General features: G+C 50.9%; 2 protein-coding genes across 11 annotated transcripts in view; one reads left to right on the top strand and one right to left on the bottom strand.

Annotated features, from left to right (window-relative positions):
- The window catches only part of RASSF5 (Ras association domain family member 5), a 71737-nt gene extending 47800 nt beyond the window's left edge, over positions 1 to 23937 (top strand). For 2 of the 3 annotated variants that reach the window (XM_019434056.2, XM_019434073.2), the window contains 4 exons: positions 13456 to 13566; positions 14684 to 14981; positions 15453 to 15568; positions 17185 to 19528. In XM_019434056.2, the coding sequence (XP_019289601.1) occupies positions 13456 to 13566; positions 14684 to 14981; positions 15453 to 15568; positions 17185 to 17337 (678 nt within the window). In that variant the 3' untranslated portion in view covers positions 17338 to 19528. Of the gene's footprint in view, positions 1 to 13455; positions 13567 to 14683; positions 14982 to 15452; positions 15569 to 17184; positions 19529 to 23579 lie in introns of those variants that run through there. The other variant, XM_019434066.2, reaches the window with a different exon arrangement.
- Positions 22352 to 27119, bottom strand: part of EIF2D (eukaryotic translation initiation factor 2D) — a 28948-nt gene continuing 24180 nt past the window's right edge. For all 8 annotated transcript variants that reach the window (XM_019434019.2, XM_019434009.2, XM_019433991.2 and 5 more), the window contains 2 exons: positions 24083 to 24257; positions 22352 to 22553 (listed from right to left, as the gene is read on the bottom strand). In XM_019434019.2, coding sequence (XP_019289564.2) covers positions 22483 to 22553; positions 24083 to 24257 — 246 coding nt within the window. In that variant the 3' untranslated portion in view covers positions 22352 to 22482. The remainder of the gene's footprint in view (positions 22554 to 24082; positions 24258 to 27119) is intronic.

Raw genomic sequence — 27119 nt, 5'->3', positions numbered from 1 at the left:
AAGCCCCAGCAGTGAGGCCCAAAGGTGCCTACTGATGCAACCCCATGTCAGCAGCACCCATCTTGGAGCTTCTGAGGATGGTGCTCTTTGCCCGGCCATTCAGGAGGGGGAGGAAACCGAACATCCCTGTCCCATAGGCTGCATGACACAGTGAGAGGACACACACTTGAGAAGACTCAGAGTCACTTACTAATCACCTAAGACACGTTTCGGTATCACAGATTAGTCCCCAACATCGATGTGGGGTGGGGTTAGCCAGGCGGGCAGCACAGTGACAAGAGGACACGTGTGGGCTGGTGAAGAGGCCCCAGCACCCAGCACCAGCCGGCTTGCCAAGCTGAGGGCATAGGTGGGGTCTCCAGTTAGAGGAAGCCGAGAGGGACTGCCCTCCTTCCCTCGGGCCAGTGCACACTGGTGTCCTGGAGTCCCCAGCCACCCCACCCCTTGTAGTAAGGGTGGGCCGTGCAGGCGTGCTGGGCGCTGGGTACTGGCTCCCACGTGCCGCTCTCCACCTCTGAATTATCCGAATCTTTGACGGCATCGAATGCCCTGTACTTGAAGGAGCTCCAGCGAGCTGGAGCCCGGACGTAGTAGGAGACGGTGCCCCTGCAGCCAGGGCGCCCACGTCCTGTGCGGCCCAGGAGAGGGCCTGCAGTTCCAACACACGACCCGGGCTCCTAAAGCCACCCCCCGCCCCCCGGCATGGCCCGTGATTCTGCTGGCTTTGACTCTGTGCTCTCAGAGCCCATGGGATGGTCCACGGAGCTGAGGAGCCCTTTTTCAGGGTGTTCTTGTGCAGGGAGGTCCCCTGTGTGAGAGAGAGGAAGCAGTTTGGAGGTGGCCGTGGACGGCTCTGAAGGCGAGTCAATACCCAGCTCCCAGCGTGATGACTTCAGGAGTATACCGTGGCTCTGGGGCCTGCAGAAGAAAGAAGACACAGAAACACAGACGTGTTTCCCCAAATCTTCCTCTTGCTGACACATCCACTTCCCTAGGGGTGTATAAAGTTGGAAAGCCGGACATGGCTCCTTGACCGTGGCCAGCCATGATGGGTTGGAGGGAGAGCATCTGAGGCAGGTTGGGGAGTCCCCGCTACTTGGGTCACCTGACAACTCCGGCTGCTTCAGAATGGGGGTGCTTGGGCCTTTTCGGCCCGAGACTCCTTCAGATCTCTAAACCCAGGCTTCTGTGTGCCTGAGCGCCTCTCTAGAGAGCTTCTCTGGGAAGCTCTACGACCCTCCCCTCGCTGCAGAGCTCCTGTGTTTGGATCAGCCCTAGTGTCCTGCCCTTTGTTAGTGCACGCAGGAGAGTGGCCTATGGCCAGGAAGAGAGCCTGGCCCTTGGAGGATGATGGGGCCTACGTGCTTGGAAGTGGGATCGCCTCCTCACTTGCTTGGAATATAGAAAGTAAGGGACGCTCCCAACTATATGGGAACCAGATGAAACAGGCCGGTTACAAGGCCTCCAGGCTCCTCTGCCCTTGGAATCCTCTTTTTTTTTTTTTAATTGTGATAAAATATACGCTACGTAAAATTTACCACCTTAACCATTTTTACGTGTGCCGTTCCGTGGCATGAAGCACATTCACAATGTTGTGCAGCCACCACCACCGTCCATCTCCAGAACTTTCCATCTTCTCTGGCTGAAACTCTGTCCCCAGTAGATGGAAGCCCCCCGTTTGCCTCCCCCCAGCGCCCCTGGCAGCCGCCATTCTACGTTCCATCTCTGTAGATCTGACTGCTCTGGGAACCTCACGTAACTAGAATCATACAGTATTTGTCTTTATGTGACTGGCTTATTTCGCTGAGCATAATGTCTCCAGGGTTCATCCACGTTGTAGCATGTGCCAGAATTTCCTTCTTTTTAATGGATGAATAATATTGCATTGGGTGTCTACAGCACATTTTGTTCATCTACCTGTGTGTGCATCGGTGGGTGGCTTCTGCCTTTTGGTCAGTGTGAACAGTGCCGCTGTGACATGAGTGTCCAAACACCTGTTTAAGTTTCATTCTCATCTCTTTCAGGTGTATGCCCAAAAGTGGCCTTGCTGGATAATATGGTGATTCTTTGTGTTTAATTTTTTGAGGAGTTGCCATGCTGTTTCCCAGGCGGCTTCAGCATTTTGCATTCCCACCAGCAATGCACAGGCTTCTGATTTCTCCACAATCTTGCCAGCGCTTTGTATGTTCTGTGTTTTTGATAATGGCCATCCTAAATAAGCACGAGATGGCATCTCGTTTTGGTTTTGATTTGCATTTCCCTAATGATTAGTGATGTTGATACATCTTTTCATGTTCTTACTGGCCATCTGTATATCTTTGGAGAATGCCTATTCAAGCCTTTTGTCCATTTTTTTTTAATTGTTTTTTTTCTATGTTGTTGTTGGCTTGTTGGGGTTCTTTATATGTCCTGGATAGCGGTCCTTTGTCAGACATATGATAAGTGGAATCTTGTTTAAATTGGTTCTGAAAAAGCAGGGTCCAGCCTTCAGAGAGACCGGAGTCTGGGACGGGGTAGTGAGACCCACTCAGTCCCTGCCCACCATCATCCCTGATTCACTGCTTAGTGCTCTGGATCACCCCTTTCTCACTCCACAGCTCTCTGCTTCTGGGTGGTCTGGGAATGCAGGGATGGAAAAGGTACAGTCGCTGGCTTTGGAGCCAAACTAAGGAAGCAGGGAGACGGAAAGGAGGCTGACCTAGGTGAGGCTGGGTGAGGGGACAGGGACCTAGATGGAAATCCAGTGAGGAAAACTAACCTGGAGAAAGACCTTCTCTTGCCCTAGGAACCCCAAAGGCATGAGAAAATGCCCCAAGGGAAAACTCCCGTGGCCGTTGAAGTAGAATGGGTGTCGCCCCCTTCTGCTTGGATTCACACTTGAGACCTCTGAGCTGAAAAGGGGGCTTCAGGAAGGCCCACGGCAGGGGAGAGTAGAGATGGAAGGGGGTTGCATCATCTACGGGGGTCTCCTCTGATTCCCAGTTATTGTCTCACAAGTCAGTAGATGCCGTGGACTAGAATATAGGAGCCTTATGCAATTCTGGAACCTTTGAATCTTCCCGTATTTGTTTGGGGATTTGTGTGCATGTGTGTGTGCACACGTGTGTGCGTGCACGTGTGTGTCTTATTACTTCTTTGTGTTTTATTCAGTTGATTAGGCGAATGTTTAATGAGCCCTTCCTGTCTGCCAGGCACTGTCCGAGGAGCTACATCAGTGAACAGAGCAGTCCCTGTCCTCAGGGAGCTTGCCTTCTGTTATCAAGCTGCAGGGATGTGGGCTGATTGGCAGAGGCAGCCAGGCCACTGTGTCCAGGCCACAGCCAGGCAGGGGTGGCCAGGCAGGGGTGTGGGGGGAGTGTCAGGAAGACCTGTAGGGCAGAGTACACGTGCAGCGTTCCAGAGGGCAGAAGAGCGAATAGTGTCCCTGAGGCCCACAGTGGCGAGGAAAAGAGAGGGAGGGAGTCCATCTAGGCCTGCGAGGGGTCCCTGGGACCAGGGTAACCAAATATGCTGGTTTGCCCGGGACTGTCCTGATTGTAGCACCGAAGGTCCTGCATCCCAAGAAAACTCTCAGTTCCAGGTCACCCTACCTGGGACTCCGGCGTTGAAAGCACTGCTGACTTATTCACGAGACACGGTGGCCTATGGTGCCAGAGGGACCCGCGATACTTTAAGGGCCCACGAAAGTGTTTTGATTTCTTTTAAAATCAGGAGGAAGAAATCCTTTGTTTTCTATATAATAATAATATGTTTTTCTTGATATCAGTGCTATCAAAAAATAAAATTTCCAATCTTTGTTTTTTTTAATGGTGGAAGAGGGGCCCATAGCACTGAAGACAAAAGTGCTTAGGACACACAGAGTCACAACCTGGCTTTGGCTGAAGGGCCTGTCAGGAGATCAAGGTTAAGGCAAGAGGACTCCCACGTTGAGTCAGCCCCACCGCCCAACCTTTCCTCTGCCCTGCCAGACCGATGACCGCTGCCGCTGGCGACGGTTACGATGATGGTTCGCTAGCTGCTGTTTCTCGAGCGCTTACTCTAAGCGTGCGTTGTGCTAAGCGCTTCCAGATGTGCAATCTCATTTCATCCCCGCGACAAGTGTGTAGAGAAGGCCTCCTTACCTGCGTTTCTCAGACAGAAATCCCAGTCTCAGGGACGCTGACTTGCCCACGTGCACAGACAACTGAGGGCACGCCAGCCGTGCAGGGCGGTGTGGTCTGGCGGTGAGGAGCAGGGGCTCTGGGTGATAGCACACCGCCCTCACCGAGTTATGGCAAAGATGAAATGAGACCGTGACTGCGAAACCCTGGCCTGTTGGCGATTTTTGCTATTATATCGAGGCGCCGCAGGGCTTGAACCCAGGTCACTGCGGCTCCAAGGCCCGCAGGGAGCTGATGTTCTCTGGTCCTGACTCACCCCGGAGGACCTGCCCCTGCTCGTAGACTGAGATGGCCACCTCAGTGAGGGGCACTGTGCACGGGCTCCAGGACACGCCGGCCGCCCGGGGAGCCCGCTGGCACCGCCTTCATCACGTGCGCACACGCGGAGCTGATCTGGCTGCCCAGAAGCGCCGAGGCTCTGCGCGGACGGCGCCTGCTGTCTGGTGTTCACGGTGCGCGCATCTCTGTCTTCCCTCCGCGGATAGCCTGTGCGCTCCCCGGGACGGGGGCCGTGGCCGGCCGCTTTCATGTCCCAAGGTGCCTTTCACACTCCCCACCCCATGGGCAACTCAATCAGTTACTGTTGACTGTCTGCGTTGACCATCTGCTCTACAGTTTTGTCTTTGGGGACTTTAGTCTCTTTCCAGTTTCTCAAGTCCCACCCCCTTTTTATTTCCTGCTCCTCTACCTCCCCCGCCCTCCCCAGAGCAGCTCAAATTCTGCATGGCTCTGCTTGTAGGGATTGGCTCCGTGATGAAGCCCGCCCCTTCCTTCTTCTGATGGGAATAACCTACTGGAGGACACAGTTCAGGAGTTTCCAATCCTTTTACTTCTGGGACATTGGACAGCTCCATGGAAGGATCTGGGGGAATCAACCCCTTCACTGCCCAGGGTGAGGCTGGGACAATCATTCCAGAACACGGACCATCTGCGACCTGGAAGGGGGCCCTGTGGTGAGACCCTGTGGGGCTTCCTCTTTCCCATTTGGTTGAGGCTGTCACCAAGGGACCAATGAGCCTTGAATGTGGTCTGGGCTTTGGGCAGGGCGTTCCCAGCCCAGGCAGAGGGGTGTCTGCCCCTTTCCTCTGATGTTCCTATTCAGGACAGGCTTAACAGAAACATCAGGTGTGTGGGGCCTGTGCCGCTGTTGGGCAGCAGGGTAGGTGCGAGGTGTCCACAGATGTCCTTCTCATGCAGGAAGGCCTCGCCGAGGCTCTCCCCTTTCCCGACATAGGCCTGGGGTCGGTTTCCAAGGGGCAAGAGAGTGGCTGCTGGCAGATTTGCTAAGAGCTGAGAAAGAGGAAGTGTGGCAAAAACTCATGGTAAATGGCTTCCGGGATTGTTTTTGTTTTGTTTCCTTGGGTTGTGTGAGTTAGGAAGGTGTAAAGCTACTTGAGTTTGGCTCACACGGTGACTTACAGACGAGAGAGAAAGCAAGTGGCCAGTGGTGAGACAAGTAAGGCTGTAGAGGTGAGACGCGTTCTTATACCATCTCACAACAGTCATTACCACTGCATTTCGGGCAAACCCAGCCGCCCTCCGAGGGGCCCCCACCCCCCAGCTCTCCGAAATAGAAGAGGAAGCAGTGACAAAAGAAGCCACCCTCCGATGTAAACTCGTAGAGCTGCAAAGGGGTCTCACTTCGTGATTTCACAGATGAGGAAACTGAGGCCCCGAGAGGGGAAGTGACTTGCCGGAGGCCGTCGCTCATGACGGTGTTGCACTGGTTCCTACCAGGAAGCCGTAAAGAGCTGAGCCACGGGGCTGGCCAGCCAGCCGAAGCCCGCGGCCCTTGCGGCCCTGCCTTGGCATCAGCCTCTCGGGGTGCCGGTCAGCGGGACATGTCCTGGGCCTGACTGCAGCCCGTGGCGGGGCCCTGGGCTGGGCGCCACCCAGCCTACTCCACCTTCTCCTTGCCTCCTCCTTGGAGGTCACCTCGGAGCTCTGCGGAGTCTTGCAAGGGGTAGGACAGAAGCACCATCATCAGACATCAGGTCTGTCTCCCTCCAGGGAGCATCTCATTGGGAAGATGGGATTAACACATGTGAAATAATAATTAAACAATAAAAGGCAGCATATAATTAGATCCAAATGCAGCCGCACAGGCTGTGAAGGCACCTCCATGGTCCTTGTAGTAGTGGATTTGTCAGCCAGCAGCTGCAGAGGCCCGTGGCATGTGGTAATTTGCAGCTTGGCGACGACAGGAATCTGAGGCTTCGGGGCCACGGGGCTGGGGTTTGGGAGTCAGTCCCCGAGCCAGTGCGTGAGCCCTGCTGCCCACGGGCATCCCTTCCTCAGCCAGCTTGTTGCCTCCTCATGGGAGACAGACAGTAAGCACAACTCCAATGAAGCGATGAAGCCTTTGCCCACTTGCACAACATGTCCATTAAGTGAGAGTGAGGACCAGGGGTGTGAGGAAACACAGGAAGTACATGGCTCTCGGGAAGAGTATCATTCAGAAGAAAGGCAGCATCCGGTACAAACCTGTATATGCCTTCCTCCAATTGGGAATGAAAATGTCGGAGATCTCCCATGGTAGGAGAGTGGAGAATGAGGACACCGCCATGGGCGACGGCACCAGGGGAGATGGGAGCTGTGTATTCTAAGCAGGAGAGACCGCCCAATGGTGGAGAGCAGAGGTGAGCAAACTCCTGCTCATGCACCGGATGCCATAAATAAAGTTTTATTGAAACATAGCCATGCTTGTCCTGCGGCTGCTTTGTGCTACAGTGGCAGAGTTAAGTAGTTACCACAAAGACTGTATGGCCAGCAAAACCTACAGTATTTACTACCTGGCCCTCTGCAGAAAAAGTTTGCCAGCCACCAGAGCCAACAAACTCTATGGCATGGTGGTCAAGCCTGATTAAGTGCTCAAGGAAAATGAGAAGTGAGACTGGCTCATAGGGGTAGGACTTTGTAAGCCTGGGATGACCGTAACCATATGTGCCTTTGGATGGGTTTGATAATTTCCAAAACGGTTTTTGCACCCATTATCTCATTTGGTCTTACCTTGGCATGAATCCTATCAGCCAATAAAGGATTTGTATTTCAAATTGACAGATAAAGCTGAGGCTTAAGGAGGTTATCGGATTTCCTCAAGATCACTTAGTAATGGGGGTCAGAACCCAAATGCATGCTTATGTCCATCCTGCAGGTATTTCCTCAGCCTCTACTTGTTCCGAGCTGCATCTAGGCTCTGGGATGCCGTGATGGATACGACAGGTATGGGTGCTTCTCTTACGGAACTCAGTCTACACTGAAATCCAAGGCTCATTGCTCTGTAATTCCTAGGGAGAAATAAGATCTTTCCCCCTACTCCTTGTAGGCAATAAGGAGCCATTGAAGCTTCTTGAGCAAGTACCTATTATCCATTTCATGCTTGGTGCCACTGGGCACAGAGAATAAATAGAAGCATGGTGTAGGTCATTAAGAAAATTCACTCTAGCTGAGAAGACAACTCAAGATAGAGAGGTAGTCTACTTGGAGGCTAATATAAGTAGATGAGTATTTAAGTGCCAGATGGTATAGTGCTAGCTTTAGGTGTGGGTTCGCTTTAAGCTTGCTGGTGCTCAGTTTCCTCATCTGTGAAATGGGCATTCCCATGCATTTGTGGGGAGGATGAAGTGAACTAACACATGCCAAGTGATCAGAGTGCTGCCTGGCATACGTAGCTGGTAAATAAATAAAATAAGGGATGGTCATCATCACCATCATTCAAGGCAGGAGTGGTCAGAGAGGCCGGGGCAGGTTGCAGGACCTCAGGTGGGCAGATGGGAGCGATACGATGAAACCATCATGAAGGGAGGAGAGGCTGAGGAGTTTAACAAGAGGGAGAGTGAAGTTTTTGGCAAAAATGAAGTTTGTGGGATTCGGGTCAAGAAAAAAAATGGCATGAAGGTAGCTGATGCATCAGAATGTATCTGATTCTCCTCAGCTCACCGCTCACCCTGGGGCCCCCTTGTTGCTGGGGCTTTGACGGGCTGCCCTGTGTCCACCTGGGGATACTAGAAGCCACGGGACTCACTCAGAGCCTCTTCTTCCCCAGTGACCAAAATCAAGACGTGTGTCATTGATTAGAACGCAGTTAGAGGCACCTGGGTTGCTCAGTCGGTTAGGTGTCTGGCTCTTGATTTTGGCTCAGGTCACGATCTCATGGCTCCTGAGTTCAAGCCCCAGGTGGGGCTTTGTGCCGACAGCACGAAGCCTGCTTGGGATTCTCTCTCTGCCCCTCCCCCGCTCATGCTCTCTTTGTCTCTCTCTAAATAAATTAAAAAAAAAACTTTAATAAAAAAAGAATGCAGAGTTAACCAATGTTTGGGTTTCTTTTTTTTTTTTAAAGTTTTATTTTTTTACTTATTTTTGAGAGAGACAGAGACAGAGAGAGAGAAAGCATGGGAGGGGGCAGAGAGAGAGGGAGAGAGAGAGAACCCCAAGCAGGCTCTGCACTGTCAGCACAGAACCTGATGAGGGGCTCGAACTCATGAACCACAAGGTCATGACCTGAGCCGAAATCAAGAGTCAGACCCTTAACCAGCTGAGCCACCCACGCACCCCTGGGTTTCTTCTTAAAGTAAAATTCAACTTCAGGTAAATCTGCTCTGAGACAGGCCCCAGACCACAGGGATGGTCCTCTTAACTTTGATGTTAAGGATAATATTTTTTAATGTATGTTTATTTTTGAGAGAGAGAGAGCCAGTGGGGGAGGGACAGAGAGAGCAGGAGACACAGAATCCAAAGCAGGCTCCAGGCTCTGAGCTGTCAGTGCGGAGCTCAACATGGGGCTTGAACTCACGAAACTGTGAGATCACGACCTGAGCCGAAACCAAGAGTCCGACGCTCAACCGACTGAGCCACCCACGCGCCCCTGTGATATTTTGATAGAAAAGTTTGAGGATCACTCTCTCGGGGGAGCATTTCTGTTCTGACCCCTAGCAGCTAGCCTCTTCACCTGGCTGTACCCTAATAAACTCGAGCCCTGAGAGGCAACGCAGCCCTTTCCATAGCTTAGGATGTGGGAGCAGAAACCTATTTTTCACCAGTGTCTTGGATGTGCCAGCTGCATCGGGAACAGCTAAACCATCTGCCACCGGTGCCAGCGGCTTAATCAGAGCGGACGAATTCCATGCCAGATGCACCGAGATGTGTAAACCCCCTACGAGGGACACCTCGCAGGCCAATGCCGGTATTTGTTCAATCAGAGTGAGTTCCCGTTCTGTCTCCATCTTGGGCTAACCTAGGAGACAAAACGCTAGCTGCGTGGTTTCTAGCTTTGTACCCGTGAACGGAAACAAATCTTTCACTTTGAGGACTTGAAAATCTGGCAGGTGAATAGAAATTGAGGTCTTTGCCTTACCCTCTGAAGATTACTATATTATTGACCTTGTTCACAGAGCAGATACTTCCTTTTAGGTAAACCTCCTGGCAGTGAATATCTGTAGGTGGCCAAGTGTTAATTCTGCTGCTGGATGGCGACCCTTAGGATCTGAAATGGGCTGCGAGGGGTCTATACCGGTTCTTCTCAAACATTGCTGAACATCAGAATTACCTCTGCCCAGGCTGGACCCCAGGCCATAAATCAGAATCTCCAGGATGGAGCCCAGTGTTTTTAGAGATCCCCTAGATGATTCCGTGTGTAGCCAAATTTAAGAACCATGGGCCTAGGGGCACCTGGGTGTGGCTCCGTCGGTTGAGCATCTGACTCCTGATTTTGGCTCAGGTCATGATCTCATGGTTTGTGGGTTCGGACCCCACATCAGGCTCTGTGCTGACAGTGCAGAGCCTGCTTGGGATTCTCTCCGTCTCTCTCTGCCCCCTCCCTTGCTTGCACTCTCTCTCAAAATAAATAAATAAACATTAAAAAAATTAAAAAAAAGAAAGAAAGAAAGAAAGAAAGAAAGAGAACCACTGGCCTCGCTTCTGTATCATCCCTGGGAGGGAAGGGATTAGTGAGCTCCCGTGGCTGTGGCTGGCTGGCCTGCTTTGGCAGGTGCTTCATCCAATCCATGGGTCAGATCTCATCTGGCAGATGCAGTTTGGGCGGCAGGCATAGCGGCCCCAGGTGCTGACACACCAGGCTGGGGGACTCCACGTGTTGGCCACACAGGGTTCCTGGCACTTCCAACGGGGCGGGGAGACCAGGACGCTTGTCTTTTGCATCAGTCCTGGAAGGGGTGACCTCGGATGCTTGCGTCACTTCCCCAGGTTTGTGGCGGGAAAGGGGGCGGATAGATGGGTTATCTGCTGAAGGAAAGGGGAACAGGAAGAAGAAGAAACCTTTAGTCACAGTAGCTCTGCCTCTTGCTGTATACAGACCCAAGCCCGGAACAATCGGCTTTTGCAAGCTGTGACACAGCTGCCTTTTCTGACAGGGAAATGGCTGTAGCCAGTTGGAAGCTATGAGAGGAGATCTCTCAGGAGCTTCGAGAGTTTCCTTTCCATCATTTAACTTTTGTTTTTTTTTTGTAGACAAGTTTGAGAAAGCTGTGAACTCCTGAGGAGGGGACAGCCTGCGTGCTTCACGGCTGGAAAGGGGGGAGCACATGGGAGTAACCAGATGACTGGTCTTTCTGGCCGGAAGCTCCCAGGGCTGAGCCTCCGCCAGGCACACGTGGCCCCGTAGGGATGAGCCCCGCTGTGGAGAGGGTTGGGAGGGTTTCTGGGGCAGTGTGTGTCTCCAGGAACTAACTGTGGGAATGGATGAGGAATCAGGAGCTCCATTTGAGGAGCTGGGTTAATGAATTGACAGTGAATGAAGACACTCTGTGAGGCTCGTATCACCTGCTACTTACCTCAAGCAAACAGGAGATGCCCTGGCCTGTGCTCCCCCTTGGGTGGTCTTCGATGGGATCAAGGTCCAGTTCAAGAGCCTGAGCAGCCACGTAGGAAAAGGGTGGGTCCTGCCTCCTGGCAGCTACATCCCACTTGCGGGATGAGAAGTCCCTCCTTGACGTCTTTGCAGGTGACGTGGTGCCCGTGGGTCCTGATGCCTCTGGGGCCTGGCCCACTGATCAGATACACTTGGATGAATGTTTCACAGGTCCCATAGTTTATAGGCCTCGGTTTAACAGCTGCACACCCCAGCCTGGAGGGGTGGAATTTCAGCGGGCATTATGGGAGTGGCAGAAGCTGCCTAGAGTGGCCATGTGGTGAATCGAGAAGAACATGGGCTGCAGATTTAGATGGGCTCTGCTCTCCAGGCCCTACTCAGATGCTTACTAGCAGTGGGACCACAGATCTGTTCCTTAACCCCTCTAAGCCTCAGTTTTATAATCTGTAAAATGGGAGTAGCGTAGGTGGTATGTGAGAGAAGGTATGTGAAAGCACGTCGCACAATGCTGTTCTTTTCAGGACCCCTGAGGAAGAGTACAGTGGGGAGCAGACAAGCCAAGGGAAGATGCTGCGATGGAAAAGGGGTGTAGGCTTATCTCCATGCAGAGGGGCGGGGGTGGGTGCCACGCCAGCTCACCACAGCAGCCACAGAACATGTTATCGGCCCCGGGGAGGGGGGTGGGAAAGCAGGAGGAGGAAGTGAGGGCATCCTGCTGGGTGTGCCCAATCTCCATGGACAGCGTGCTGGAGGGAGGACAGCCAGGGCGGGCTCTGTTGGGGGCTCCCATTGTGTTCAACTGGGTGGTGTTGCCATGACAGGGTGGGTGTGAAGTTCCCCAACCAAACCCCACCCCTGAAGGGTGGTGTCAGGGAGGCAGCCAGGAGAACACAGACGCTCTGCCTCTCTGGGCCTGTTTCCTCATTTGCCAAAGGAGAATCCTGATCCGCGTTGAGTCTGCTAGATTTCTAAAATCAGGCGAGTTCTGGGTGGGTTTTTCTCAAACCATGGCTCCTGCACTCCAGGCCACACACAGGCAGCATGGAGATAAGATTGAGAAGCTGGGCGGCAGGGAGGTTGGGAGAAATGCAGGGAAGTAACGAGGGACAGAGTTGCCGAGACCCCAGAATTCACCCCTGAACCCCCTCCGCAGCGTGAAGGACACTGACCCCCAGCTTCTTCTTCAGTTTTATTCTTCCCTTACCCTTCCCTAGGGGGAGAGGGCACCAGGGGAGCCCTTGGGAAGGACTCAACAGAACAGCCCTGGAATTTCCTCTTAGTTCTGCACATATGGACAGGGCTCTAGGCAACTTACTGAACTCCTTAGTCCTGGTTGTCTCACTTGTAAAATGTAGGTAATAAACTCCATCTCACAGAGTTCTGGTTCATGAGGATGAAGAGACCGTGCATGCCAAGTTGTCACCACAGAGGGGGTGCTGAGAACATGTTGGTTGTCCCCATGCTCCAGGAGAGGAGGCTGATTCTTTCAATTATTGTAGAAGGACAGCCCCCTGTCCCTTTCTGGTTCACTCATTTGTTTGATAAATATATACAGTTCACCCCTGAGCAACGTCAGGGTTGGGGGCGCTGACCCCCCTGCACAATAAAAAATCTGAGTATAACTTTTGACATCCCCAAACCTTCACCACTGATAGCCTACTGTTGACCGGAAACCTTACCAATAACATGAACAGTCGATTAACTCAGTTTTGTATGTTATGTGTATTATACGCTGCATTCTTACAATAAAGTGAGCTAGAGAAAAGAAAATGTTATGAAGAAAATCATAAGGGAGAGAAAATACATTTACAGCACTGGACTGTATTTATCAAAAAAGAGTTGGTGTATAAGTGGATCCATGCAGTTCAAACCTGTATTGTTCAGGGATCAGCTGAACTGACTTATGTGCAAAATTCTGTGGCTGGTGATGTGGGGCCTGAGCTGATGCTCACGTGCCCTTGGTCCCCTGGGTCGGGGTGAATTACTGTCTTTCCCATCAGCATATGCTGGGACTGTGTGTACATTCCTTTCTCTCCAGCTCTATTGTTACTTCCTTGAGGAGATGGACCCCGGCTTGCATTTCTCTGCATCTCCCTTAGCATCTAAAGGCTATGTTTTCCATAGCAACCCTCTGTGAGCCAATGCTGCTCTGCTGATTCACCAGATTTGTGGTCGGTGCCCATGTGCTGGGCATGTTCATATTAGTCTCACGGCAAGCCTGAAGGGTAGTTATTGTTCCCATTTCACAGGTGAGGAGACTGAGGTTTAGAGCTATTTCCCCAGGGCTGGCCCGGCTAGGCAGTGGCAGCACTGGAATTTGACCTCTGATTGTTCTCACTGTGAGCCCGTGGAATTAGTTTTTACCCCGTGGGGCTGCTGCTCCCTATGCTTGGTCAGGGAGGCCTTTGGGAGGGTGTGGTCCTACCCTTTCTCATCCACTGTGTGCCCACTCTCACTTCTGTGTTCCAGAATGTCTGTAAACCCCCGGAGGAGACGCAGCGCCCGCCCACACTGCAGGAGATCAAGCAGAAGATTGACAGCTACAATACCCGGGAGAAGAACTGCCTGGGCATGAAGCTGGTGCGTCGGGCCGCCCCCATCCACGACCCCAGCCACGCCCCCGGTCACTTGGGCTCCCCTGCTCCCCCTCTAGGTTCTGGGGCGGCCCTTCTGAGGCCCCTCCCCTTTCCCCAGGCCTGGGGGCTTGTGCAAGGCTGAGAACCCAGGTGGTCAGGGACCCACCCCCGGGGCTGCAGGGAAGAATGGGCTTTAGAATAAGATCCAAATCCGTCTCTGGCTCTTCCCACTTTTCCATTTGGGAACCTTCTTACCGTCCCTGAGCTTCAGTGTGAAAGAGGTATTGGTGCCCACTTGTCAAAGCTGTCCTGAGATTTAAGTAATATAGAGTGACCTGGTACTGCTCCGCCCTCAGGAAGGCCTCACAAGGGCGGTTCGCAGCTCCTCGTCCTCTCCCTCTTGGTTGTTGCACCGTTACAGCCTGCGTCTCAGGAGGCTTCCTTGGACTGTGCAGCGCTCTGAGCCAGGCTAGCGAAGGCCATCTTCAGTGGGAAGGGAAGGGGAGGAGAAGGTAGAAGAACGCTGCCCCCTGCCGGAGGCTGGTAGCAACTGGCTCTGGGGGCTTCGGCCAGAGGGCACGCTAGAAAATCCAGTCTCCGGTGGACCTGGGCATTAAGTCTTGCAGGCTGCTGGTTTGGAAAGAAATACAGGAGGAAATCCAGTGGGCCGGTTCTCCAGGGGCCTCTTTACAGAGCCTTCCTGCTCCTCCCTGGTTTGGAGGGGCAAACTAGAGAGGACGCTCCAGACCCTGCCTCCCAGGAGTGGGGACTCACCAAAGGCAGGGGATTGGGACAGGGAGCCTGAGCCCCCAGAGCGAAAGCCACGGCAGCTCCTCGTGTCCCCCCTGGTTGCTGGATACTGCGTGCCTTCTCTTGGCCCGATGCAGGGCTGGCAGGGGGACAGTGTCTCTGCCCTCCAGCACTTCCAGGTCAGCAGAGATGGGAAGGAACTCGGGGAGACAGGTGGGGGGCTGACTGGGATAGCACTGTTATTAGGAAAGGCCTCTGCAACCACCCCACCCCCTGCCCCTGATCCAGGGCAGTGGCCCAGAGTGGCAGCTAGGATCATGCAAGTCAGACCGGAGCTGACCCATGGGGCACCCCCCCACCTTCTTCCTCAGAGTGAAGATGGCACCTACACGGGTTTCATCAAAGTGCATTTGAAACTTCGGCGGCCAGTGACCGTGCCTGCGGGGATCCGGCCCCAGTCCATCTACGATGCCATCAAGGAAGTGAACCTGGCGGCCACCACGGACAAGCGGACGTCCTTCTATCTTCCTCTGGATGCCATCAAGCAGCTGCACATCAGCAGCACCACCACGGTCAGTGAGGTCATCCAGGGGCTGCTCAAGAAGTTCATGGTTGTGGACAATCCCCAGAAGTTTGCACTTTTTAAGCGGATACACAAGGACGGGCAAGGTATGAGAGAGCAAGCTCCCGGCCAGAAACCACCTCTCCCACTGAACCCCTGCCAGACTTGGGTGGGAGGACTGGGCTTCCTCTGGGCACTGCACTCCAGCCACGTGGAAGGGCCACACAGGCACTCTGGGCAGAGAGCTGGACGGGGAGCACGCGCCTGCTCTCGGTGCCCCTCACTTTGTACGTGACTGCGGGAAACCCACACCCTGGGCTCCCACTTCCTGATCTGTGGAATGGGAGAGCACCCGCCTGCCACTGCTAATCTTTCGGGAGGTGATGCAAGTGGAAACAAGTTTCCAACTCTCAGCAGACACCAAAAATAAAAGGTCACTCCCTATGTCTTCTCATCAGGTTCATTTCATTAGGTTGGAAGGTTGGCTACTTCCAGTTATAACCACCCTGCGTCTTATTTCTGGGTCTGTCCTCCTCCCCACCTCCGATGAGCCCCTAACTCCCTCTCTTGGTTTGCAGTGCTCTTCCAGAAACTCTCTATCGCTGATTGCCCCCTGTACCTGCGCTTGCTGGCTGGGCCTGACAATGACGTCCTCAGCTTTGTGCTCAAGGAGAATGAAACTGGAGAGGTGGAGGTAGGTCTGGGCCCCTTTGCTGGTTGCACAAACCCAGCCCTCAGGGCACACTGGATGGGGCACCCTCGTGGGCGTCGTCCTCCCTACCCGGCATAGCTGGGGGCCCTGCGGAGGCAGCTGGGAAAATGGGCTGAGAAAGTAGAGCCGGGGTAAGTGCTGGGCCAAGGAGGTTCAGTGTCCAAAGCCAGGATTGTAAGCATCCTGGGGGATGCAAGTCAGCGCCTGTGTCTGGCAAGGTCTGTGGAAAGAAAGGATTTCATGGGCTTTATTTCTGAACACCCAGGGTGGAGGGGCACTGGGAAGCTCCTGTGTCCGGGCCCAGGTTGGTTTTGCTCCAGGATGGCCTGAGGCCCAGCAAGCTCCATGCCACACACACTGAGCCGTGCGTCTCTCCCTGGCTCTTAAAAACGGACCTCCTTCCTCAAAGGGGAGTTCATCAGAGTGCAGTGTGGCGGCACGAACTAGGGTGAAATCAGGCTGGCGCCCTCCGCGGCCTGGGATACTTGGGAGTTGGAGTCACGGAGGAGTGGCCGAGGGCGGGGAGCATCCTCGGCGTTTGGCACACTGTGTTCGGTGGAGGCCTAGGGTTAGGGGTCACCGTGGAGATTCGGGGCATCTAGGCAGGTGTTAGGGCTCTGTCCCCTCTCCCTGCTTCAGTCAGGCAGCTGGGCTTCCAGCTGATGTATACACTGGAGTCAGATTTTCGGAAAAAGTACTCTGCTGAAAACGTCTGAACGCTGCAGGCCTGGTGCAAAACTCACGGGCCTGGGGAGTTCAGAGACGGGGCTCTAATTCCGGTTCTGCTGCTGCAGCTCTGTCCCAGTAGCTCTACCACCTTCCCTCTGTGGGCTTCGGTCTCCTCAGTTATGCAATGTGGGGATTAAACTAGATAAACCTGAATATTCTTTTGTGCTCAAAAGAGCTTAGGAGTCAAAACCCCTGGCTCCACAGAGTGGGGCGGGGGCTCTGCTCCTGGGTCAGCCTGAGAGCAGTGACGCTTGCCTTCCGTCCCGGGAGGCCAGGTCCCATCGGGGCAGGCCTGGGCCAACCGGGCTCTACAGAGCTTTACAGGTTATGTTACCTCGTTATCTGCTCTGCCAGCCAAGGGAGGCGGAGACCCTAAGCCCGTGGCAGATGAACAAGCAGGCTGAGAAGGGCGCAGTGATGTGCCCGAGATCCCATGGTGGAGTCAGGCTGAAACACAGTCTCCGGGGGCTGAGTCCAGCTCCATCTGCCTCTTGGGGGTCTGCACGCTGAGAGCCTGTCGTTCATCGCCCCGCAGCAGACAGCCAGAGAGGCCAGCAGGGGCCCCGGGCGGCTCTAGCATCTGGGATCTGAACAGATCTCAGCTGCTACAGAGAAAACGGAAGATGGTTGATTCTCCAAATAAAACACCGCACATGGACTGGTACATCTTGGTCATGAGATGCCAGGATTTGAAATTTGGTTGCTGGTATGACAAGGGAAACCCAAGCTCTATCCACTGCACTTGCCTATTCGGTAGCGAACCGTGTGTGAACCGTGTGAACCGGGGAGGCAGCGTGGGCCCCTCAGGTCGTGTGGCTTCTGACCTGTCTCCTGTTCTGTTTCTCCCCCATCTCCCTCATGCCTCGCAGTGGGACGCCTTCTCCATCCCTGAGCTCCAGAACTTCCTCACGATCCTGGAAAAAGAGGAGCAGGACAAAATCCAACAAGTGCAGAAGAAGTATGACAAGTTTAGGCAGAAACTGGAGGAGGCCTTAAGAGAATCCCAGGGCAAACCTGGGTAACCGGTCCTGCTTCCTCTTCTGGTGCCCGCGGATTTATTTTTATGATTATTATTTTGCAACAGACACTTTTTCTCAGGACACCTCTGGCGGGTGCATTTGTGCCCACCTGGCAGTTCCAGATGTGGCACGAAACCTCTGAGGGGCGCAGGTACGCGCGGGCCAGGCGCTGCCTGCCGCTCGCTGCTGAGGAGGGGGATGGGGGACAGAGCAGCCTCGGTCCTGGACAATCCTCCCGGAAGCCAACCGGCTGCCTCTGTCATCACCGAACCGCAATTGTTCGCACCAGCCGGCAAAGGAAAGAAGAAAGGTTTCAGAGCTGTTACGTTCTTTCTCTGGCTTTTATTCTTCTTCAGTTTCTCTCGTATTTGCCGCCCACAGACCTTTATTTATGAGTCAAAAATTGTAGCATATTCCTCTAGCAGATCTGAGCTGAGCCCTGGAAAGCAGGATAATGCTCGTGAAAGGACTGTTCCCTCACTGCCCCAATGTGACCATTGTTCATGCTCAAGGGAAGGTTATAAAGCCACTGGCCCCAGATGCTCAGGTAGGGAGCACCAAAGCTGAGGCCGGCTCGGAGGCTTCTGGAGAAGCCGCAGCCCGCCCTGGCCCTCATTGCTCAAGAGTCTGTGCACGTAAACCCAAAGGCATATGTTATTTGCGCAAGTGTGACAGTCACGTCTTTGTCGTGAACAGACAAGTGTTTGTTTTTAAGTTACAGTTTTGAATTTGACATTGCCATCATCATCATGTGTTTCCACCAAAGGGAAACCAACCATTCACCATTTTGAATGTCTCCTGTGAGAATGGAAATCAGGCGGTCTGAGAAAGCCGAGAGACGTCGCAGAGAAGTGTGTCCAACTTGCCTTTGGCCTTCCCCCAGCTAGCGAGCTGGGGAGGGCTTGGCTGCCTTGCTGTCCCCCTTGGGCTGCAGCACGGCCTGCTTCCGCCAGGACTCAGGTGCTGTCAGAGGAGCCGCCTTGACTCTGAAGCCCGGCCCGCCCGTGGCACTGCGCTCAGTGAGCCTGTGGGCTGGCTTCCTGCTGACCTCAGTGCCTTTTTTGTTTTCAGAGAGAGGAGCAGGGTGCATTTGCTTGATGCTCTACTGCCGGCTTGCTCCTGCCAGGAAGTGGCCCACGGCGGTGTGGGGGGCAAGGCCAGGAGAGCCCTCCCTCCAAGGCTGGTGCAAGAGTCAAAGACCTTCCCATCTGAGATCCTGGGCTTTGACTCCCAAGAAGTGATGTCAACCGCAGGGACAGGGTGGGTCAGATTCCTAACTTACATCTGTACTGGCTCCCGGTTCAGGTGCAAACTTAAAAATGAACTAGCCAAACAACTGAAGCGAGTAGCCAGGACTGCGAAGACACTCCAGTGCGGAGGGAGGACTTTTAACTTCCAAAGCAGGGACGGTTTTCCCATCCAGCCTCTCAGAGATCACTTCTTCGCTCCTCTGCCTTCCCAGGTCCTGCTTGGGTCAGGTTGAGCCCCAGCTTGTGTAGCCTCAGAAGTCCCCTCCCTGACCCTTGCTGCATCCTCACTGCCCCTGATCCCAGAAGGAATGCTGACCCCTTGTCATCCAAACTGTGTCTGTCGTCTTCAAAGCTGCAGAAGCAAGACGAGCTAGCAGCTCAAGATTTTTGAGAACCCCCCCGCTCCCCACACCCTGGTTATCTGCCATCTCCTGCTCAGCCTTATCGCTTCCCTCCCTTAAGAAATCTCTCCCTGCTGTATATTAAAGGGAGTGGGTAGAGAGCCCCTTTTTCCTTCATGCTGCATGTCTGTAACATTAATGGAAGGCACGGCTCCTGCTGCAGCCACTGTGAATGCTGCTGAGGGCCTCCCTCTGATGGGGTGGCCATTTTATTTTTGAGAAGGAAAAAAGTGTCATGTCCATATATACGTAAGGGCATATAGCTATATATACAGAGATAGGGGTGTTTATGAAAGAAGATTATGGGAAAATTCCGACTTTATCTAAAGCACAGTTAGACCCAGGACCCGTGCCGAGTCCCGAGCCTCGGAACATAGTCTGTGTGAATTATCCCTTCCCCCCAGAGGTGGGTATGACTGCTGGTAGTGCCTTCTACCCTTGTGTTGCCCAGTGTGTACGTGTTTGTCTTGAGGATATTTTCTTTTTAAGTGTCTTTCTTAGATGGGTTTAAAAAAAAGTAATAAAAGCTTGTTGCAAAAAGGATTCAGACTGGAGACACCTTTGGCCTTCACCATCTCCGGGAAACTGGGAGCTGGGAGAGAGGGTGGGAACAGGGAAGGGCACGCGCTTCTTGGCAGAGTCACCATTCCCTTTTGCCAGCGAACAGAGGAGTGAAGGCTGCTCTTCAGATAGTCTGGAGAAAACGGACGGGACGCATGGGCCAGAGGGTGTTGCCCCAGTGACCGGCTGTCCTGCACACCCCCAGAGCAGGAGAGGAAAGGGGATGTGCTACAGAAGGGGATCCTGAGTGAGAAGAGAGGAGGGAGCTTTCTGGAGCTAAAGATGATTGAACATGAGGACAGACTACCGATGTGGACAAGGATTCTTCTATTTCTCGAATTATTTAAAAATAAGGCAGATATGGGCGCCTGGGTGGCTCAGTCGGTTAAGCGTCCGACTTCAGCTCAGGTCATGATCTCACGGTCCGTGGGTTCGAGCCCCGCCATCGGGCTCTGTGCCGTCAGTTCGGAGCCTGGAGCCCGTTTCAGATTCTGTGTCTCCCCCTCTCTCTGCCCCTCTCCCACTCACATTCTGTCTCTATCAAAAAATGAATAAACCAAAAATAAATAAATAAGTAAATAAATAAATAAGGCAGATAGGACGTGCCTCTGAGAGTTTAAGATCAGCTCACCTGGAGGAGGGCAAATGAGGTGAGTAAAAAGACCCTTTCGTATTAGCATTATCTAACTTCCGTCAGAGAAACAGCTCTGTAATCACAGAAGCAACCACATAAAGTTAAGAGAGATTCCTGCCTGCCTTCCAGTGGTGACAGCCAGCTCACTCCCTATCTCCCTGGAGGAGAGAACACTGTATCCAATAGACGTTCCTAAAGTTACCCAAGAATGGGGCACATCTGTAACATTTGTTCATCTAGACCGCCAAGAAGTATGTCTTTCAGTAACTTTGCCAAAACCTAGACATGAACCAGTTTCTGCTTTTCACTGAAATTCATCTGGTAACAGCATGGGATTAAGTTCAAAGTTACGGATTTGACCTCGATAGTGTTTGGCTTAGCACATAGGAACAACAAACAAACAAACAAAACCCCAATTCATTAAACAGCCTACCCTTCCCCAGCCTTCTTACATGTATCTGTGGCGTTCACCAGGGGGAAAGGGAAGATGACCTAATGCAAATGTGTCATCATTACTGGGAAAACCAAAGCACACGTCCTGACAGGACTGTCCCAGCAGAATTCTAGGTTAAATCACAGTTAGAAGTGGATGTTCATTTTAGACCCACCCTCACTGCTTACTGGCTTTGTGTCTTTAACAGAGATCAACAAGGCAAGACACAACCTCTCTGAGCCTCCAATCCCGCCAAGACTGCAAAGCAAATCATGTTTGTGAAAGAACCTTATAAAGTACTACATGTTATCTGTATTCATATAAGGACCATATTTTATCACTACTATTCACACCATACTCCCTCAGATCAATCTGTCTGTCCAAAGGTTTTGTTGTAATAGGACCTTGTTTGGGGTCAATTTCCAAAATCCCTTCCTCGGTTCCATATGCCCGTGCTGGCAGAGAGAGGATTAGCAAAATTAAGGGGTTTACCTACAGCAAGTCACAAGTGACTAGCACTATTATTCTGGGTCTAATAATGAAAGGTAGGTGGTGTCACACACGCACTTTCATATCCCTTTCTTCCTTTCCAGCCCCAGATGGGTAATTTGCAAATATTTGCATATGTTCAAGTCTTTCTTATCTCAATTAAAAAAAACAAACAGTGAGATGAGAAAGGAAAGAAAGAAGTAAATTGAACTCTAATTGTTTTTTGATGGTAAAACCAAAGGACTCTCAGCTCCGCTCTCTCTCGTTCCTTCCTTTTGTACAAGGAGAGCTTTGGTCACAGAAGTGACTTCCGGACCAGCGTGGTGGTTCTGAACCTTTTTGGCAGTGATCCTGCTGGGAATGTGGCAAAAGCACGATAACCTCTCTTAGGAAAAGGATCATACAAAAAAATCTTGTGTACCATTTCAGGGAGTTCACAGATCCTCTGAAGACCAACTAAAGACCTCTTCCATGAGTCCCCAGTTAAGAAGTTCAGGGCTAAAGAAAGCATTTGTTGGATAAGACTCTTCCCTGTGACAAGGCCATCATGCCGCAGCCACATCACAATCTACCATCACCAGTGGCAGCGTGCCAGCGTTGGGGAAGAAGTCACTATTGTTGAGAAACCCATGTGCTTTTAGGATTTATTTTTATCTAGCCCAAATGTTGCTGCAACTTAGGGCCAAGACTTTCTTCTTTTGCCTTGCTCCATGGCAGAGAATAGCTGAGTTCTGCTTCTATGCGACTAACCCTTTACAGATGTGAAGGGACTATTTTTGGGCAAGAGGCTGTGGACTATTTGCTTAGAGGGGCTTTAAAACACTGGAAGTCCCTACCTGCCTGAGCTTTGGATGGGCCATCTGGCCTTGAAAGCAGGAAAGGCACTAAACCCACTGAAATCACATGTATAGAAAAGGGACTCCACAACAACCTCTTATGTCAATTTAAATTGGCGAATGACTGGGGCACCTGGGTGGCGCAGTCGGTTAAGTATCTGACTCTCAATTTCAGCTTAGCTCATGACCATGTGGTTTGCGAGTTGGAGCTCTGCGTCGGGCTCTCTGCTGACAGCTCAGAGCCTGGAGCCTGCTTCAGATTCTGTGTCTCCCTCTCTCTCTCTGCCTTTCCTCTGCTCATGCTCTCTCTCTCAAAAATAAATAAATATTAAGAAAACAATTAAATTGGCGTATGACTTGAAAATTTTACTACAACATTTTAGCTAAGTGGAGGAAACAAGAGGGAAATCAGATTTAGATTAGAATAAAAATTTATTTTGGTAAAGAATTATATTGTTTCATTTGTAAAAGCTGAAAATGCTCATATAAATTACCAGCCCAGAGCTTGATTTCCACTGGATCGCCCGCATGAAACAAGAGTCTGTTACTTCTTCTTGCCAGGTTTGGGGGCCTTTTCGAGGCCTTGGATGTGTTTCCGAGGAAGCTGATACTCTTCTACAATCCAAAAAGCAGAAACTCCAAGCTCGCTCTTCTCCTGCTCCCTCCCTGCCACCTCCTGCCCTTGGCCCCCCACCCCCATGGGCTGACCCACCTGCACAGCTACCTCCCCGCCCTCTCACCCCACTGTGCACTCATTTCTGTTGTGAACTTCCGTTCAATCAACCTCCATCATGTGACCGCTTCTTCTATACCCAGCTCAAACCTAGCTCCTCTGGGAAGCGGTCTGGGATGGACCATTTATCCTTATACCTCATGGCTGAAATGTGTATTTTAGCAATTTTCACACTGATAGCCACTTTCTAGAGTATACTTGAGGCATTTATAATTTTCTCATGAGAGAGAATGTATGCATCTGTGTTTAGTCATGTGCTTGGCTATTTTCCTCTGTATTTCTTCTTAGTATCTCAGATAGGAATTCTTCACTTAAAGGGGTCAACTCCAAAAGTTAGCTACAGGGTCGTGCCTTAAGCCCTAAAATACATTTGCTTATTGAGCATTTACTATGCCAGGCCCTGAGCATGAAAAGGATGAAGGCAAGGTCTCTGACTTAAGTTGCTCCGTCTAGCAGAGCGCTGATATTAGGAAAAATTGGCCAAGTCGCAGATGCTAACCAGAAACATAAACACAACTGGAAAGTGATACGTTGGCAATTTCTTAAATGCTAATTTAAGGACAGAAAAAAAGTGGGGCTGCTCTAAGACAGGCTTTGTTTGACCCCTAAGCTGGGCCAATGAGCCCAGATGTGGTTGGGCAGATGTGGGCTGTGGGAGGGCGGGCGCACCAGGCAAGGGAACAGAGACAAAAGCACCAAGTGTGAATGTGCCTGGCACATCTGGGGAACAGCAAGGGCGGCAGCAAGGCAGAGGCCCAGGGGTGGGGGAGATAGCTGCCAGAGACCCCGAGGGGAAGATGATCTGGACTGGGAGGGTCTTATTTACTGAGTGTAGGAACTTATTCTGAAGGCAGTGACAAGGCATAAGGAGTTTTTACAGGAGAGTGATGCGATCTCGTTTGTTTTAGAAAGCTGACTCAGACAGATATGGCGTGAACTGAGGACAAACTGGAGGCTGGATGCCCCAGATGTGGTAGAAAGAACTCAGGCTCTACAGTGTGACAAACCAAAGTTCAGAGCTGGGCTACACCACCAAACAATTGAGTATCTCAGGACAAGGTACTGAATCTCTCTGAAGCTCAGTTTCCTCATCTGCAAAAGAGAAACAGTTCTGCAGCATCATCAGATTAAGAGAGATCATGCCTGCATGAAGCCCAGCAAAGTACCTAGCCCAGTCTGGATGCTCAAAAAATGTTTTATAAAAGGGAGAACCAGGAAGAAAACTACTCCGATAGCATGGTGGAGAGAGCTCTGAATTTGGGGGGCGGGGTGGGGGGGCGGGGCAAAAGATCTGGCTCAAGTATTAGCTCCAACTCTTGCTGGCCAAGAACCATATGGCCACAAAGATTACGACGACTGGCGTGAGTTGAATTGGTGGGAAGACTTCTGCTCCTTCAGAGGGGATGCTCACCAAGCAACAGGCGGCTGAGGTGATGGACCTGGTTTCCCTGGATCTGGACCTGCAGGCTGTCCTTGGCCCCAGGGGCAGGCATGACGGTCGCACTAGCCTGGCATCGCTGCTGGAGGATGGCGGCCACTGAACACGGGTCCAGGCCATAGGCCTCCAAGTTCCGGACCACAGTCACCTGTGGGGACAGAAGACTGATGGCAGGTGCAACCACAGGCCCTCCCCTTCACGGAGCCTTCTGGAGCCTCCGCAGCTCTCCACCCTCTATGTTCACCATCCCCACACCCACGGTACCTTTTCCTCCACGTGGTACTTTTATTTTTATGCTTGTTTCTTTCTATCCCATCCAATATATATACTTAATGGAATACTCTCTATCCCACATGTAACATGTGGGAACTTCTTAAAAAGTTCTTTTATGGGGCACCTGGGTGGCTCAGCCAGTTAAGCGTCCAACTTCAGCTCAGGTCATGAACTTGCTTTTGTGAGTTCGAGCCCCGTGTCAGGCTCTGTGCTGATAGCTCAGAGCTGTCTTCGGATTCTGTGTCTCCCTCTCTCTGCCCCTCCTCTGCTCACACTCTGTCTCTCTCTCTCTCTCAAAAATAAATAAAGTTAAAAAAAATTCTTTTTAAGTTCTTTTATTATGAAGAGTTAAAAACATAAATAAAAGTAGAACTGATTACTGAGCTCCTATGTTCCCATCACTGGCTGCAACAATTATCAACTCAGGACCAACCTCAATTCACCTAGACCCCTGTCCATATTACTTTAAAGCAAATCCTCCTGCACATCAGATCATTTTATCTACAAATGCTTTTGTACGTATCTCTAAAAGATAAGGGTTCTTTCAAAGACAAAGACAAAACCATCATCACACCTAAAAATGAATGGACAATAATTTCTTAATATCAAGCATTTCATCAGGAACACATTACATTTTTCTATTATTCATCAACTTCACAAATGACATATATATCATTTTGAGATTTAAAAAGAACATCAACACTTAAAATCACAATTCTCTCTTTTTGAAACAAGTTCTCTCGCATTATTTGTGACTAGAGAGAGATGGTCGAGTATGTTACCATCAGGAGTGGGCTGGGGAGGGCTGCTCTCGATAAAGTTACAGGTTCCAAATAACCCAGGCCTGTCAAGGGACTCCAGCCCCAGAGAATCTCAGAATTGATAAGACATCAGAGGTCACACCTATTTCGGCACCCCCATCTGATGCATGAACTCCTGGCTACATCTTCCCCCAAGTGGTTGCCCAATCTTTGCTTGTAGACCTCCAGACAATAACTCCCTATTTTGCAAAGCACCAATTTTAATTTTGGACAATTCTAACTGCAATCATCAATATTAAAAGTTAATGTTTAAATAAGTTAATACAAGCATTCCCTGATTTTTCAGAGTACACGGTATGCCACTTGGCTCTTATGAAAAGTCCTACATTAGTACCTGTTTTTGCTAACTGATTCAAATCCACAGGGTTTTCGCTTTTGTAAAAAAAAAATGTGAAAAGGGAAAATAGCATTCGGCATTGGTCTTCTGGGAGCCCTCACAGAGGCAGCAGGCACCAAGCAGCAAGAACACCCCGGTCACTCCTTCCCCGGAACTACACTCAGCCACCAGAGCTTTGAACTTTGTGAGCATCTGGGCCTTATCTCCATCTATTCTGTGTATTTGTTAGCAAGATGTGTCCTGAGGTATCAGAAAAGCCTAAAAGAAGTTATTTTTGGGGTCCAGGAACACTCAAAATTTTTTCCATATAAATTCACGGTAATTGCTTTTTTTGCTTTGCAACCCTTTCAGGTTACAATAGGATTCAGAGGAGTGCTCCACTTTAAATAGTGGGGATTGAAGAAGACACAAAGAAATGGAAAAACATTCCAGCTCATGGATTGGAAGAACAAATATTGTTAAAACATGAATACTACCCAAAGCAATCTGCACATTCAGTGCAATCCGAATCAAAATTGCACCAGCATTCCTCTCGAAGCTAGAACAAACAATCCTAAAATTTGTATGGAACCACAAAAGACCCCGAATAGCCAAAGTAATATTGAAAAAGAAAACCAAAGCAGGAGGCATCACAATCCCAGACTTTAGCCTCTACTACAAAGCTGTAATCATCAAGACAGTATGGTATTGGCACAAAAACAGACACATAGACCAATGGAACACAATAGAGAACCCAGAATTGGACTAACAAATGTATAGCCAACTAATCTTTGACAAAGCAGGAAAGAGTATCCAATGGAAAAAAGACAGTCTCTGTAGCAAATGGTGCTGGGAGAACTGGACAGCGACATGCAGAAGAATGAACCTGGACCACTTTCTTACACCATTCACAAAAATAAACTCAAAATGGATGAAAGACCTAAATGTGAGACAGGCAACCATCAAAACTCTATAGGAGAAAACAGCCAACAACCTCTTTGATCTCAGCCACAGCAATTTCTTGCTTGACACATGTCCAAAGGCAAGGGAATTAAAAGCAAAAATGAACTTTGGGACCTCATCAAGTTAAAAAGCTTCTGCACTGCAAAGGAAACAATCAACAAAAAGAAAAGGCAACCAACGGAATGGGAAAAGATATTTGCAAATGACATATCGGATAAAGGGCTAGTATCCAAAATCTGTAAAGAATTTACCAAACTCAACACCTAAAAAACAAATAATCTAGTGAAGAAATGGGCAGAAGACATGAATAGACACTTTTTCCAAAGAAGGCATCCAGATAGCCAACAGAAACATGAAAAGATGCTCGACGTCACTCATCATCAGGCAAATACAAATCAAAACCACACTGAGGTACCACCTCACACCAGTCAGAATGGCTAAAATTAACAACTCAGGAAACAACAGATGTTGGTGAGGATGTGGAGAAACGGGAACCCTCTTGCACTGTTGGTGGGAATGCAAACTGGTGCAGCCGCTCTGGAAAAGTGTGGAAGTTCCTCAAAAAATTAAAAATAGATCTACCCTATGACCCAGCAATAGCACTGCTAGGAATTTATCCAAAGGATACAGAAGTGCT

The sequence above is a fragment of the Panthera pardus genome, unplaced genomic scaffold, assembly GCF_024362965.1.
Source record: "Panthera pardus isolate Hobbes unplaced genomic scaffold, ASM2436296v1 HiC_scaffold_21, whole genome shotgun sequence".
Lineage (NCBI taxonomy): Eukaryota > Metazoa > Chordata > Mammalia > Carnivora > Felidae > Panthera > Panthera pardus.
This window is presented reverse-complemented; position numbering and strand designations above follow the sequence as displayed.